This window comes from Erythrolamprus reginae, chromosome Z, assembly GCF_031021105.1.
Source record: "Erythrolamprus reginae isolate rEryReg1 chromosome Z, rEryReg1.hap1, whole genome shotgun sequence".
Lineage (NCBI taxonomy): Eukaryota > Metazoa > Chordata > Lepidosauria > Squamata > Dipsadidae > Erythrolamprus > Erythrolamprus reginae.
In genome coordinates this window covers 69,810,155-69,826,355 of record NC_091963.1, presented here as the reverse complement: position 1 = coordinate 69,826,355, position 16,201 = coordinate 69,810,155, and the positions used below count along the sequence as shown (strand labels likewise).

At 44.7% G+C, this 16,201-nt stretch overlaps 1 protein-coding gene across 2 annotated transcripts in view; it reads right to left on the bottom strand.

Annotated features, from left to right (window-relative positions):
• DPY19L1 (dpy-19 like C-mannosyltransferase 1) overlaps positions 1-16,201 on the bottom strand; it is a 344,645-nt gene that overhangs the window by 295,730 nt on the left and 32,714 nt on the right. For both annotated transcript variants that reach the window (XR_011556928.1, XM_070729287.1), the window contains exon 6: positions 10,696-10,816. Coding sequence is in view for 1 of the 2 variants with exons in the window: in XM_070729287.1 (XP_070585388.1) it covers positions 10,696-10,816 (121 nt within the window). In the remaining variant the exon portion in view is untranslated. The remainder of the gene's footprint in view (positions 1-10,695; positions 10,817-16,201) is intronic.

Sequence of the window (16,201 nt, the reverse complement as noted above, 5' to 3'; positions counted from 1 at the left end):
ATACAGGAAATAGTAAAAGGGCAGACTAGATGGACCATGGGGTCTTTTTCTGCCGTCAGTCTTCTATGTTTCTATGTTTCTATGTAACACTGTTCTGCGATGCAGTCGAATGCCAAATACATTGAAAGTCTTAGTAATTCTATAATCACTAAGAGCTGTGTGCCAATATCTACAGTTGTTATGAGAGCGGTGCCTCAGAAGTGGTTGCTGGTGAGAGCAGTCACCACAGCTGAGAGCGACTAGAACGGCTTGCCTGGACACCAACGAGTGAGAGCAGGCAGCATCTTGGGTTGTGCTTTGCTGAAAACACCGAAAATGCCAAACTGACCAGGGTGACAGCAGGGGAGTAGCTGGTATCCTGGGCAGTGCTCAGGGAGTGGCAGTGGCATTCGGAGAAATCTACTGAGGATGTCGAGGGTGGCCAGCCTGAGCGGTCAGTACTGAAGGCGACATATGGGTGACCACCCACATGATGTAAAAGCACCGGCCAGGGTGAGAGGTTTGGGCATCAAAGAGAGAATGGCCAGAGTCATCCATTTGGGCGGGATCTAGGCAAATGGTGGAGTAGGCTGGCCAGCTTTGGGAGAATATCTATGACTTTGGAATGCTGAAAATAATTGAAGATCTTCAGTATGCCAGAGTCTTCCTTTCTTTTGGCTGTTAAGACTCTTAGGACTTAGAAACCTAATAGTTTAGGACTTGGACATCTAATTTCCATCGTCTTTATTTAGACTGGGCAACATTTTATATTTGGACCATTAATTTTGACATGAATTATAAAGAACCCCTGCAGAGAATCATTTTAAGTACAGCATTTCCCTGTTACAATAGGATTCCTCCAATAGAGTCTACTGGGAGGAAAAGAATAACTCAGACCATTTTAACCATTTGGTCATATGAAGAGAGGGAAACAAACATCAATATCTTTTTACTAATTATGGGTCCTGCTACGTTTGTTTGCATCATCCCAAAGGCAATTGTAGCTGTTCTATTAATTTTTATTTATTGGGATTGTGATGTATATTCTTCTTAATTGTGGTTTCATAACTTTAATATTGGGGGTTTTATATCGTTTTAATATTGTTTTTATGTAAAGTATTAATGTTATTTTATTGTAGGAGCAGGAATGGGAGTAGAGTGTGACTGCTTATGCGTATGAATCATGACAGTGAGTGTGATTGTGATGGGATATTATTAATTGGGTTAAATACAAATTAAATACAAATACAAAGGGGGGATTAATTTTAAGGACAAATGAGTGAATATGACTGGATGGAGAGGATGTTTGGGATGAATGAGATAAATGGAAGGGCCAGCTGGCCTGATGATCTGAAGGCAGGAGGAGTGGAAGAACCCATCTCTGGGGTGGCAGAGGTCTAGAATATCCAGCTGGTCTTGCTGGAGAGAGGCAGATATGGTGGGTGACATGGGGTAGGCCGTTCCCAAGGAAAAAGAGTTCACTGCTTAAAAACAATTCCTTGTTCCAGCCTCATTAATTCAGCCCGGAGTGCTAGTGATAAGCAAAATCTGGACCCTGGGCTTAGGCTGTTGCTGCTTAATGCCAGGTTGGTTGTAAATAAAGCTCCCCTCATCTGGGATTTACTCCTGGATGAGGAGTCCGACCTGGCATGTGTGACTGAGACCAGGATGGGTCCAGAGGGAGGGGTTCCTCTCTCTGAAATATGCCCAGCCGGGTTTCAGGTGTGGCACCACCCCAGGGAAGGGGGTGAGGAGTGGCTATTATAGCCAAGAAGACCACTAGCCTATGCAGGCTCACTGCTCCTGAGATCCTGGGTTGTGAGTCCCTGTGAGGGGTACAGCTAGGCTTGTTGCTCATGTACCTGCCTCCCAGCTGCGTGTCAACAGCCCTGCCTGTGCTACTCGAGGAGGTAGCTGGGCTAGCAGTAGAATTCCCCAGACTTATTCTGCCAGCAATCGGCGAAGGACCCTCTGGGTTGGCGCAGGAGTTCATGGCCACCGTGGCAACCATAGACCTGACCCAAGTAGTTCAGAGCCCGACTCATGAAGGAGGACACACTCCCGATATGGTGTTCCTCTCAGTTAAGCAATGATCTGAAATTAAAAGGCTTAGATGCCTTGCCTTTGTCATGGTCAGATCATTTCCTGCTATGGCTGGATTTTAAGGCTCCAATCCTCCCCCGCAGGGAGGCGGAACCAATTAAGAGGTTCTGGCCCAGATGCCTGATGGACCCAGAGGTCTTTTAGAGGGCACTTGAGGTCTTGCCGGATTCGCTTCTACACAGTGTGGCAGAGTCTCTTGCTGCAGCTTGGAATACGACTGCAACGGAGGCTCTAGACCAGGGATGGGCAATTAATTTTGCCATAGGGCTGCATGAGAAATTAGGATGGTTTTAGAGGGCCGGACTAATATAATTAACTCAGTTCTACCCAATACTGTATATTATTGGGTAGAACTGAGTTAATTATATTATAATTATAAATTATAATTATATATTATATTAATTTATTTGTTTGATTTTTATGCAAAAAAATCTTGAATACCCGGTTCTTATCTAGAAACGTTCTTAAGTAAAGTTCTTAGGTAGAGGTACCACTGCAATCCTAGACTTATTTCATTTCAGGCTATCTGCACATTTTTTTTCGATATTAACTTTTGTGATTGACACAATAATTTGGAAGCCGTCTCAAGTTCATTCTTACAAGAATTAATTTTGCCATAGGGCTGCATGAGAAATTGCGATGGTTTTAGAGGGCCGGACTAATATAATTAACTCAGTTCTACCCAATACTGTATATTATTGGGTAGAACTGAGTTAATTATATTATAATTATAAATTATAATTATATATTATATTATTTATTTGTTTGATTTTTATGCCGCCCTTCTCCTTAGACAGGGCGGCTTACAACATGTTAGCAATAGCACTTTTTAACAGAGCCAGCATATTGCCCCCACAATCCGGGTCCTTATATATATATATTATATATTATATATATAATTATATATTATATATTATCTCTTGAACACCTGGTTCTTATCTAGAAAAGTTATACACAGTAGTACCTCGTGATATGAACCCCTCATTGTACAAACTTTTTGAGATACGAACCTGGGGTTCGGAATTTTTTTGCCTCTTCTCACAAGCTTTTTTCACCTTACGAACCCGCCACCGCCACCGCCGGGATGCCCCACCTCCGGACTTCCATTGCAACGGTGTTCAAGTTCAGGAGACCACCAAGAAGCGCCGCCGCCCGGCTGTCACCTTCCGAAACAGCAGGGGGGCTTCTTGGCGTTCTCCCGAACACTGAACCCGGAAGTTCGGCAAAAGTTACCGCCCGGCTGACACCTTCCAAAACAGTCAGGGGGCTCCTTGGCGTTCTCCCGAACACTGAACCCAGACGTTCGGCAAAAGTTCAGGTTCGAGGGACCACCAAGAAGCGCCGCCGCCCGGCTGTCACCTTTCCAGAAGAGCCGTGGAGCTGTTGGCCGGTCGGGAGGCTCAAACGGAGGTGGGGAATCCCAATAGGGAATTCCAGGGGCAGAGCTTTGATGTCACGGAGACGTCCTTCCTGGCCGGCGAAAACGGGGACTGCAAGGAGGACGTCTCCGTGACGTCAAAGCTCCTCCCTGGAATTCCCTATTGGGATTCCCCATCTCCTTTTGAGCCTCCCGACCAGCTGACAGCTCTACGGCTCTTCTGGGAAGGTGACAGCCAGGCGGCGGCGCTTCTCGGCATTCTCCCGAACCCGAACGCCGAACCCGAACTTTTGCCAAACTTTTCGGGTTCGGGTTCGGGAGAACGACGAGAAGCACCCGACTGTTTCAGATGGTGACAACCAGGTGGCGGCGCCCAGCGGAGCGCCCATTTTTGCGTTTTTGGGAGCGGGGCTTGCACACATTAATCGGTTTTCCATTGTTTCCTGTGGGAAACATTGTTTCATCTTATGAACTTTTCACCTTAGGAACCTCCTCCCAGAACCAATTAAGTTCGCAAGACAAGGTATCACTGTATTATATTATATTATATTATATTATATTATATTATATTATATTATATTATATTATATGTTATGTTATATATTATAATTATAAATTAATTGCCCACCACTGGTATATATTATACATATGCTTGTGACAGATGCTAAATGAAAAAAGCTGAAATCATTTGGTCATTATCACTTCCCCATAATTCCAAATTATGAAACATTATGATCCTGGAAAGTTCCTTTATCCAATTCTAAGTTAATAATTCATTCAATTAATATAATGCTACCTGATTATTTCATTTTTTTAAAAAAATCCTAAAGTTGTCTAATTTCTTTCTACTTCTATTTTTATCTATCAAGGAACTTGTTTGTTTTCCATAAAAGGGGAGAGATTCATATTTAATAGTTTTATATTTTCAGAGTAATACCATTTCTCCTTCCTTCCTCCCTCCCTCCTTCCTTCCCTCCATTCTCAGTCTTCCAATTCTCTCCCTGCTCCCAAACCTGATTTCCTCTCACTGAGGGTGGGAGAGGCTCTGCATCGGGCCGCATCTTGCCCAGGTCTGCTCTAGACCGAATTATTTATTTTATTTTATTTATTTATTTATTTAATTGGACTTGTGTGTCACCCGTCTCCGAGGACTCAGGGCAGCTCACAGCATATACCAAAAACATAACAATATAGTTTATCCAATTAATATACTAAAAAGATTCTTAAAAGTTCTAACTTTAAAAACATTCATTTGCATTCATTCAATAATCACACTAATGATATTCGTTTGTCAGGGGGAAGGTCTAATGTCCCCAGGTCTGGCGGCAAAGATGTGTTTTTAAACTCTTTTGGAAGGCAAGGAACATGGGGGCTGTCGGTTTTCTGTGGGGAGCTGATTCCAGAGTGCCGGCCCCCCCACAGAGAAGGCTCTTGTCCTAGGCCCCGCCAGTTGACATTGTTTGGTTGATGGGACCCTAAGGATACCAACTCTGTGGAACCTCACCAGACGCTGGGATTCATGCGACAGAAGGTGGTCTCAGAGGTAATCTGGTCCTATGCCATTCAGGGCTTTATAGGTCATAACCAACGCTTGAATTGTGTCCGGAAACCGATCAGCAGCCAATGTAGTCTACGGAGTGATGACAAAATATGGGCATGCCTTGGAAGGCCCATAACCGCTCACGTGACTGCATTTTGGACGATGGCAGCAGACCCTGGAGATCTCCTTGGTTTACTGAGGAACTCTGCAGGATGAAATGTCAATAGAGATGTCTAGAGAAGCGCTGGAAGAGAAGTAAATCCGAATCCAACCAAACATTGTAAAAGCTCACATGGAGATTTACAAAGTGGCGCTCAGGGCGACAAGATACATGTATAATGTCGCCCTGATTGCATCTGAGGAATCCCATCCAGCTGCCCTATTTAGGTTGACTCGCTCCCTCCTTAATCAGGGGGGAATTGACGAACCCTAGGATAGGGTAGTGCTGACGAACCCTTGCAGGGTAGTGCTAAGAATGTTAACAAGTTTTTCACAGATAAAATGGCTCAGATCCGGACAGAGCTTGACTCCAATTGGAATGCAGTGTCAGTCGAGATGACAGGGGCCCATCCTAGTCCATCTGCATGGGAGGAGTTTGACCTGGAAACACCTGATGAAGTGGACAAGGCCATGGGAAATGTGAGTTCTGCCACATGCTTGTTGGACCCGCATCCCTCTTGGCCAGCAGGAAGGTGATGCGGAGCTGGGTCCAAGAGATTGTCAACACTTCTTTGAGGGAATGGTCCTTTCCAGCCCCCTACAAGGAGGCACTTGTGCGCCCCCTCCTCAAGAAGCCTTCCCTGGACCCAGCTATCGTCCGGTCTCCAACCTTCCCTTTATGAGGAAGGTTGTTAAGGTGGTGTTGCTCCAGCTCCAATGGTCGTTGGACCAAGCGCATTATCTGGGCCCTCAACAGATGATCTCTGGTAGGCCCAGGATAGGGATTTATCCTGGTGCTTCTTGACCTCTCAGCGGCTTTCAATACGATCGACCATGGTATCCTTCTGCGACGGCTGGAGGGAGTGGGAGGCACTGTTTTACGGTGGTTCTCCTTCTACCTCTCTAGTTGGTCACAGTTGGTGTTAGCAAGGGGTCAGAGGTTGTCTCGTAGGTCCCTCCCTTGTGGGGTTCCTCAGGGGTCAGTCGTCTCCCCCTGCTGTTTAATATCTACATGAAACAGCTGGGTGAGATCATCCGAAGGCACGGGGTAAGTTACCACCAGTATGCTGATGATACTCAGCTATACATGTCCACCCTATGTCCACTCAGTGAAGCAGTGGAAGTAATGTGCTAGTGTCCGGAGGCTGTTAAGGTCTGGATGGGTGTTAACAGGCTCAGATTCAACCCTGACAAGATGGAGTGGCTGTGGGTCCTGCCTCCCAAGGACATTTCCATCTGTCCGGCAATTACTCTGGGGGGGGGAGACATATGACCCCCTCAGAGATGGTCTACAACTTGGGCGTCCTCCTTGATTTACAACTGACTTTGGACCATCATCTTTGGATTGTGGCATGGGGGACATTTGCACCAGTTACGGTCCTATTTGGACAGGAAGTCTCACAGTTGCTCCTGCCCTTATCACCTTGAGGTTTGATTACTGCAATGCTCTCTACATGGGGCTACCTTTGAAGTATGTTCAAAAACTACAAATTGTGCAAAATACAGGCACGCAAGCAGTCATGGACCTTCTCCAGCAATCCACGAACTGCACTGGCTGCCTATTGGTTTCCGGACATAATTCATAGTTTTGGTAATGACCTATAAAGCCCTACATGGCATCGGACCAGATTATTTGCAGGACCGCCTTCTGTCATATGAATCCCAGTGACTGGTTAGGTCCCATACAGTCAGTCTTCTCCAGGTCCTATCAACTACTAGATAATGTCACTTGGCGGGGCCTACGGCAAGATCCTTCTCTGTGGGGGGCCCGGCCCTCTAGAATCAGCTTCCCCTGGAGATTTGCACTGCTCTCACCCTCCTTGCCTTCTGCAAGATTAAGATTCATTTATGCTGTGAGGCTTGGGATGATTAGATCTTGCCCCCTGGCCGATGAAATGTCTGTATGGCTGTGGTCTGAATGTGTATGATTGATTTTAACATAATCTGGGGATATAAAATTGTTCGTTTGTTCGTTTGTTTATTTGTTTATTTATTTTAATTAATTGGATTTAACTATTGCATTCTGTTGTTTTTTATATGTTGTAAGCCACCCCGGGTCCTAGGAGAAAGACGGCATATAAATAAATAAATAAATAAAATAAATAAATAAATAAAAACGGGAATACCAGAAATGGGCCATTTCTGGTTCTAAAGGACCTCCAGGGCGTGGGAGAAGCTATTTTCGCCATGCCCAAGCTCCAGGAAAACCTCTGGAGCCTCTGTGTATGTGTGCGTGTAAATGAGTCTACAAGAAGTCAGGAAATGCATGTGTGGGGGAGCAGGGGGGTTGGGGCACAGTGGCACTGAATTATGGGTGTGGGCACATGCACAAGCTCTATAGCATGTGTGCTTGCACTTTCGGCACCCAAGGAAAAAAAGGTTTGCCATCACTGGCTTAGATCAGTGTTTCCCAACCTTTTTTGAGCCGTGGCACATTATTCACATTTACAAAATCCTGGGGAACATTGAGCAGGGGTTGGGGAGGGGGGGAAGTTTGGACAAAAAATATCTCTCTTCCTCCCTTTCGCTCTATTTTTCTCTCCCTCTTTCTCTCTCTCTCTCCCTTCCCTCCTCTTTCTTTCCCCTCTCTCTCCATCTCTCTTTGTTTCTCCCTTCCTTCCTCTCTTTTTTGCCCTCCTTCTCTCTCCCTCCTTCCCTCTCTCTGTCTTTCCCTCACCCTCCTTCCCCCCTTTCTCTCTCTCTGTCTTTCTCTCTTTCTCTCTTCCCCCTCTCTCTTTCTCTCTCTTGCTATCTCTCTTTCTCTCTCTCTCTTTTGCTTTCTCTCTTTCTCTCCCCCCTCTCTCTCCCTCTCTCTTGCTATCTCTCTTTCTCTCTCTCTCTTTTGCTTTCTCTCTTTCTCTACCCCCTCTCCCTCTCTCTTTCTCTCTCTCCCTCTCTTGCTATCTCTTTCTCTCCCCCCTCTCTCCCTCTCCCTCTCTTGCTATCTCTTTCTCTCCCCCCTCTCTCCCTCTCTCCTTCTCTCTCTCCCTCTCTTGCTATCTCTTTCTCTCTCTTTCTATCTCCCCCTCTTCCTCTCTCTTTCTCTCTCTCCCTCTCTTGCTATATCTTTCTCTCTCTTTCTCTCCCCCCCTCTCTTCCTCTCTCTTTCTCTCTCTCCCTCTCTTGCTTTCTCTTTCTCTCCCTCCTCTCTCCCTCTCTCTTTCTTCCAGTAGCCGTGGGGCGATGGCAGGGTGATCAGCTGTGAAGCGGAGCTCCAGAACGGAGGCAAAGACGGCGGTGGCTAGACGCTGTACATTTCTGGCGTTGCGCTGGGCATGGACGTGGGGCTTGAGCCTCCGTCCTGGTCCAGCCAGCAGGCAAGTGCCAGCCACGCAATTCCAGCATTTCCAGCTGCCGCCGTCGGTGCCTCTGTTCCTCTGTTCCAGAGCTCCGCCTCACAGCTGATCACCCTGACGTCGCCCCACGGCTACTGGGAGAAAGAGAGAGGGAGAAAGGGGGGAGAGAAAGAGAAAGCAAGAGAGGGGGAGAGAGAGAGGGACCACCCTGCCACCGCCCCACGGCATGGCTCCTGCCCGCTGCCGCTGCCGCCGCCATCACCCTCCCGCTGCACGCCGCCCTCCCGCTGCCGCTGCCCTCCCACCAAGCCCCAAAGCTCACCTGCTGACAGGGAAGCTCCAGCCGGGCGGGGCGCCGCAACTGCTGGAAAACTTGGAAGGCGCAAAGAAGCAAGCTCAGCTTCCGGTCTCACAACTTTTTTCTCTTCGCAAAAAGTTGCGAGACCAGAAGCTGAGCTTATTTCTTCGCGGCACACGTGACCATGTCTCGGCACACCGGTTGGGAAACACTGGCTTAGATCATATTAAAATAATTGCAGCCTCAGCAATAATGTCAGCATTGCATTTTCCATTTGAGCTCTCTTCCTACTTGAGGCAGGGAATACATCTCCCAGATATCTAAACTTTTGCCAATAAAAATATTATATAGCCTATAAAGAAAAATAATTGTGGGTTTATAATTTATTTTTGGTCAGTTTATATTTGCACTGTCACTTCCTAAAATAACTCTGTATTTACAGGACAGAATTGGAATGTAATTTTAGTTGCTAAGTAATCTGGTCTGTAAGTAAATAATAATATTTCTGAACAAGATTCAATTACCATATTTTTCAGAGTGTAAGATGCACCTTAGTTTTTGGGGAGGAAAAGAGGGGTGCAGGGAATCTGCCTACCAGGTATTCATCTGGCTAGAATGCTTAGTCTGGTCAGCCCTGGTTAGGGCTTTTAAAAAACCCTTATTTGGAGAGAGTAACAATGAAAGAACTAGCCAGCCAGTAAGAGCTGGAAACTTCATTAGCACCTTGTTAGGGCTGGAAAGAAACATATTTAGAGCAAATAGAGCAATAAAAAAACCTGCAAAGACTTAGGGCTGGAAAAATATTTTTCACAGAGAATAATAATGAAAGATCCTTTAGAGTTCTGCAGTTCTAAGAGCTGGGAAGACCGCTAGCACCTAATTAGGGCTGGGGGGGGGAAAGCTTTTTTTTTCCTCTTTTTTTTTTAAAGCTACATTCAGCATATAAGACACCCCCAAATTTTCAGCCTCTTTTAGGGAGGAAAAAGATGCGTCTTATAGTCCAAAAATATGGTACAATATTTATCATAGTTGTTAAGGAAATGACCATGGCCATTATGCAAATCATCATGGTTATTAAATGACCAACCAACTAGAAACCTTGCAAATCGTGATCTGATCAAAAGGCACTACAACAATTTTAAGTATGAGACTTAAATTGCAATCAAATGAAAGAAGAACTTGGATTGCAATGCCATATCCATCATTTTATACAATTTCATCTCCAGAACGCTGCTGGATATAATCTACTAATGTCTGTTTAAAGGCAGCTTCTTTTGAGCTGAATTCATGCTGAATTAATGGATATTACATTATTTTCGACAATATGGAAATGGTTTGTTATTGCTGCTTTCTGATTTTTTTTCTTAGTTTTATAATCTAGTCTTCAACTCTGAATTTTCTTGATTATCACCCACAGGTGTACTCTACATTTTCTAATTGGTCATCCATAATTTCTATTTGCAATGAAAGATTATGTTGCACCAAGACATTGTCTTGCTGAATGACTTGTATTTTGCTTCCATTTGATTTTATTTAAATTTAGAATACAGTACTAAACTTTTAAATAATGAAAGGTAAAATAGGAAACAGCTTAGGTAGACTTTAGAGGACTGCCCATTGACACAAATATTAATGTGATGCTGCTTGGACTCAAATCTATACTTTTATACTACCCCATTTCTAAATTATTTATATACCTATATCTGCCAATTTATTTATTCCCTTTACCAAGCTACTATTATTATCCTTTCTGAAAATAATATTTCTATATTAATATCTCTGCAGTATGCACAAATTAGTCAAATGTTAATTGATTAACTAAATATTTAATTACATCCTGGATAACCACATGGTTATTAATAACTTTTCAAAAAGGAATTTTTATATTATTTCACACTCCATTTTGTGCATTGTTCATAAAGAATAAATAAGGAACACTTGCCTTCACAGCTTTCAACAGGACTCAGACCTTCCCCTCTGTTCACAGTCCAACACTTTTGTGTTTGGATGCCAAAAGAATTCATTGCTCCTATAAATATGCGGTACCAGCTGGCTAACACCACCTGTGCAGAAAATAAGATTATAATTTCAAAAGAACATTGTTTATCTCAGCAGTTAGAATAAATTTTTCTATGTCTATTCATCAGTATCTGAATAAGATTCTTTTTCTTCCTTCCTGAAACTTCATTTGTTTTAGTATATTATTAATAAAATGGTAACTGACATTATGCAAGCATCCTGCTAAAAAGGTAAATATATATTTGCAAACTTTCAAGTTGTTTAACAATAAACTAGATACCACTAAATATTCTGAAGACAATAAAGTAATTCTTCTGGAATTTACACCAAGACTAAAATTTTACTAATAGATATTTTTCACAGAAGTGTTTTCTTCTCTGTGGATTGATCATGTGAAGCTGAGTTCTTATATTTATAATATAAGTATTCTTAGATTTGTGACCATATAAAATTGATCAAATTAAGATTTTTAAGATAATAATTTATGCTACTGAGTAAGGTGATTGTTAGAAATTTATATGAACTTTTATCATCTTTTTTGGCCATGGTTGATAATTGAATCATGCTGTTGTTTAGGAAGTCCAGCTTCTTCCATAGACTTTAGTTAGCTGAATCAGTAGTTGGGTTTCACTTATCTTTGCTATCGATTCGGGAATGAGTTTGTACACAATGCTTCTGCGCATGGGCAGAGATTTTTGATGATGTCCGGGCAGGTGGGTGGAGCCTCCTGCCACCACCGCTATTGGTTCACTCAAACCAGTGTGAACCAGTAGCAATCCACCACTGGTCTGAACCCATTTAGGAAGGTCACTCATGGCAATCATATGACCTTGGGACACTGCAATCATCATAAATAAATGCTAGTTGCCAAGTGTCCGAATTTTGATCACATACCTGTGAAGTGTTGCCCTAGTCAATTTTAATTCCAGTGGCATCATAATTTCTAAGTCACTAAACAAATGGATGTAAATTGAATATTACCTGCATATTCAATTCCTACTTAAAAGTCTCACATACTAGCAAAAGATACTTTTTAAAAACTACATTAATTCTGTGTTGAAATTATTATTGTTTTATTACTAACATTATTATGGTTAATCTTCAATTCAATTCAGTCTGGGACTGCTAAAAACTTAACAGTTCAATATCAATTTTTGATGCAAAGCATAATGCATTATTACTTTTCTTGTCTTTCAATTCAAGTTATCAAGCTCTAGCTGAGTCCAATCAATTATTCCAGCTGTAGCATATTGCAGGTACTACCCAAGTATTAATTACTTTCATGATATTTCCTCTACTCAGCTCTGATCTCAAGAGGTTCTTGAGTCACTTTATATATTTTGTTGACGTAGTTTCCCTGACTTGGTTGTGCAACAGGTCAGAAACCTCCTAAGTACAGTGGTACCTCAAGATACGAACTTAATTGGTTCCAGGAGGAGGTTCGTAAGGTGAAAAGTTCGTAACATGAAACAATGTTTCCCATACAAATCAATGGAAAAGCGATTAATGCGTGCAAGCCCAGAAATTAGAAACCCGGAAGCCGGTCTGCCATCGCCAAAGGTGTCCCGAGTCTTCTGTTCTCTTCTCCCCCCCCCCCGCCCCTTCGCCGTCCCTGCCTTCGTTGCCAAGGATCCCGGGTCTTCCGTTCTCTTCTCCCACCCCCCACCCCTTTGCCGTGCCTGAGCTGTGTGAATTAAAGTTGCCTGCAAGGATCCCGAGTCTTCCGTTCTCTTCTCTCACACCCCCACCCCTTTGCCGTGCCTGAGCTGTGTGAATTAAAGTTGCCTGCAAGGATCCCGAGTCTTCCGTTCTCTTCTCTCACCCCCCACCCCTTTGCCGTGCCTGAGCTGTGTGAATTAAAGTTGCCTGTAAGGATCCCGAGTCTTCCGTTCTCTTCTCTCACCCCCCACCCCTTTGCCGTGCCTGAGCTGTGTGAATTAAAGTTGCCTGTAAGGATCCCGAGTCTTCCGTTCTCTTCTCTCACCCCCCACCCCTTTGCCGTGCCTGAGCTGTGTGAATTAAAGTTGCCTGCAAGGATCCCGAGTCTTCCGTTCTCTTCTCCCACCCCCCACCCCTTTGCCGTGCCTGAGCTGTGTGAATTAAAGTTGCCTGTAAGGATCCCGAGTCTTCCGTTCTCTTCTCTCACCCCCCACCCCTTTGCCGTCCCTGAGCTGTGTGAATTAAAGTTGCCTGCAAGGATCCCGAGTCTTCCGTTCTCTTCTCTCACCCCCCACCCCTTTGCCGTGACTGAGCTGTGTGAATTAAAGTTGCCTGCAAGGATCCCGAGTCTTCCGTTCTCTTCTCTCACCCCCCACCCCTTTGCCGTGACTGAGCTGTGTGAATTAAAGTTGCCTGTAAGGATCCCGAGTCTTCCGTTCTCTTCTCCCACCCCACACCCCTTTGCCGTGCCTGAGCTGTGTGAATTAAAGTTGCCTGTAAGGATCCCGAGTCTTCCGTTCTCTTCTCTCACCCCCCACCCCTGTGCCGTGCCTGAGCTGTGTGAATTAAAGTTGCCTGTAAGGATCCCGAGTCTTCCGTTCTCTTCTCTCACCCCCCACCCCTGTGCCGTGCCTGAGCTGTGTGAATTAAAGTTGCCTGCAAGGATCCCGAGTCTTCCGTTCTCTTCTCCCACCCCCCACCCCTTTGCCGTGCCTGAGCTGTGTGAATTAAAGTTGCCTGCAAGGATCCCGAGTCTTCCGTTCTCTTCTCTCACGCCCCACCCCTTTGCCGTGCCTGAGCTGTGTGAATTAAAGTTGCCTGTAAGGATCCCGAGTCTTCCGTTCTCTTCTCTCACCCCCCACCCCTTTGCCGTGCCTGAGCTGTGTGAATTAAAGTTGCCTGTAAGGATCCCGAGTCTTCCGTTCTCTTCTCTCACCCCCCACCCCTTTGCCGTGCCTGAGCTGTGTGAATTAAAGTTGCCTGTAAGGATCCCGAGTCTTCCGTTCTCTTCTCTCACCCCCCACCCCTTTGCCGTGCCTGAGCTGTGTGAATTAAAGTTGCCTGCAAGGATCCCGAGTCTTCCGTTCTCTTCTCCCACCCCCCACCCCTTTGCCGTGCCTGAGCTGTGTGAATTAAAGTTGCCTGCAAGGATCCCGAGTCTTCCGTTCTCTTCTCTCACCCCCCACCCCTTTGCCGTGCCTGAGCTGTGTGAATTAAAGTTGCCTGCAAGGATCCCGAGTCTTCCGTTCTCTTCTCCCACCCCCCACCCCTTTGCCGTCCCTACCTTCGTTGCCAAAGCGCTGGGGAGGGAGGCTGTACTGTATCTATCCATCTATCTATCATCTATCCATCTATCATCTATCTATCTAGCTAGCTATCTATCTAGCTATCTATCATCTATCTATCATCTATCCATCCATCCATCCTTCTATCTATCTACTGTATCTATCTATCTATCTATCTATCTATCTATCTATCTATCTATCTACCATCCTTTCTTCCTTCCATCCATCCATCCATCCCTATCTATCTATCTATCTATCCATCTATCTATCATCTATCTATCTTTCTATCTATCTATCATCTATCTATCATCTATCCATCCATCCATCCATCCTTCTATCTATCTACTGTATCTATCTATCTATCTATCTATCTATCTATCTATCTATCATCTATCCATCCATCCATCCTTCTATCTATCTACTGTATCTATCTATCTATCTATCTATCTACCATCCTTTCTTCCTTCCATCCATCCATCCATCCATCCCTATCTATCTTTCTATCTATCCATCTATCTATCATCTATCAATCTATCTATCTATCTATCTATCTATCTATCTATCATCTATCCAACCATCCATCCATCCTTCTATCTATCTACTGTATCTATCTATCTATCTATCTATCTATCTATCTATCTATCTATCTATCTACCATCCTTCCTTCCTTCCTTCCATCCATCCATCCATCCATCCCTATCTATCTATCTATCTATCTATCTATCTATCTATCTATCTATCTATCTATCTATCTATCTATCTATCTATCTATCTACAGTACTGTATCTATCTATCCCCCACAGCGTAAAACACAAACGTTGCCAGCGCTACTCCTGAAGGGGTCTTGAGCCTCCGGTTACCTCCCCCTCCCTCCCCCGTCCCTGTCTTACTGGGGGAAGCACTTTGGAGGGAGATTAGCCGGCCATTCTGCCCCTCCCCCAGCCAAAAATGCAAAGCCGGACTGTCGCCAAAGGAGGCTTAACTGCAATTAGGCTGTCCGAGAAACATAAGGAAAGGGGGGAGGGAGGGAGGCAGAGAGAGAGGCAAGCCACGGGGGAGGTTCTCCCCTCTGGCAGGCTGGCTGTGTATTGGTTGGGCATGCTCCTCCTCCCCACCTCTGATTTGCTCTTTTATTTTTAAGCCTTAAAGTTTCAGCAGATTGTCCTGCTCTTCTTCTACCTCCTCCTCCCCCCACCCAAAATTCTTCCTAGCAACCAGGCCCCAATGACCATCTCTGATGACCTTTGAGCTGGTCAGTTTCGTTTCTAAATCTCTGATGACTTTTGAGCTGGTCAGTTTCGTTTCTAAATCTCTGTCCACCATTTTCTGGAGTTTCTTGTTTGTGTTAGAACTATTTTAAAAAGAGTAAAAAAACCCATCAAACGCAATCTCAGTCAGGTCTCCTAAAAAGGTTCCTGCAAAAAGCAGTGAGGGTAAACAGAAGAAGGAGCCAATGACTATGGATATGAAGCTTGAAATAATCAAGAAATATGGGGAAGGCGCTCGTGTGGTGGACCTGGCGAGGGAATATGGCCGGAATAAAAGCACAATTGGCACCATTTTGAAGCAGAAGGAGGTTCTGATGGCTTCAAAACCAGTGACAATAAGGTCTCATCGTCGCTGTGATGTGAATGATGAGATGGAGAAGCTCCTGCTGTTATGGCTGCAAGATAAACAGCTTGCAGGATATTCGGTAAGTGAGGCCATGATTAGAGAAAAGGCTCTAGTCATATATGAAGATTTGGTGAAAGGTATGCCTGGGACATCAGAAGATGAAGGGTCTTTCAAGGCCAGTCGGGGCTGGTTTGAAAGATTTAAGATAAGGACTGGCATACACTCTGTGATGAGGCATGGTGAGGCTGCGAGTTCAGATGCTAAAGCTGCAGAAAAATTTGTAGTGACATTTGCAGAACTCATTGATGCAGAAGGCTATGTCTCACAGCAAATTTTCAATTGTGATGAGACGGGCCTCTTCTGGAAAAAAATGCCAAGGAGGACCTTCATCACAGCAGAGGAGAGGAAGATGCCTGGGCACAAGCCTACGAAGGATAGGCTGACCCTTGCCTTGTGTGCCAATGCCAGTGGGGACTGTAAGGTGAAGCCTCTCCTCGTCTACCATTCTGAAACTCCTCGAGCATTTAAGGCACACAGGTTGACCAAGGAAACCCTTCCGGTTTTGTGGCGGTCTAACGCAAAGGCCTGGGT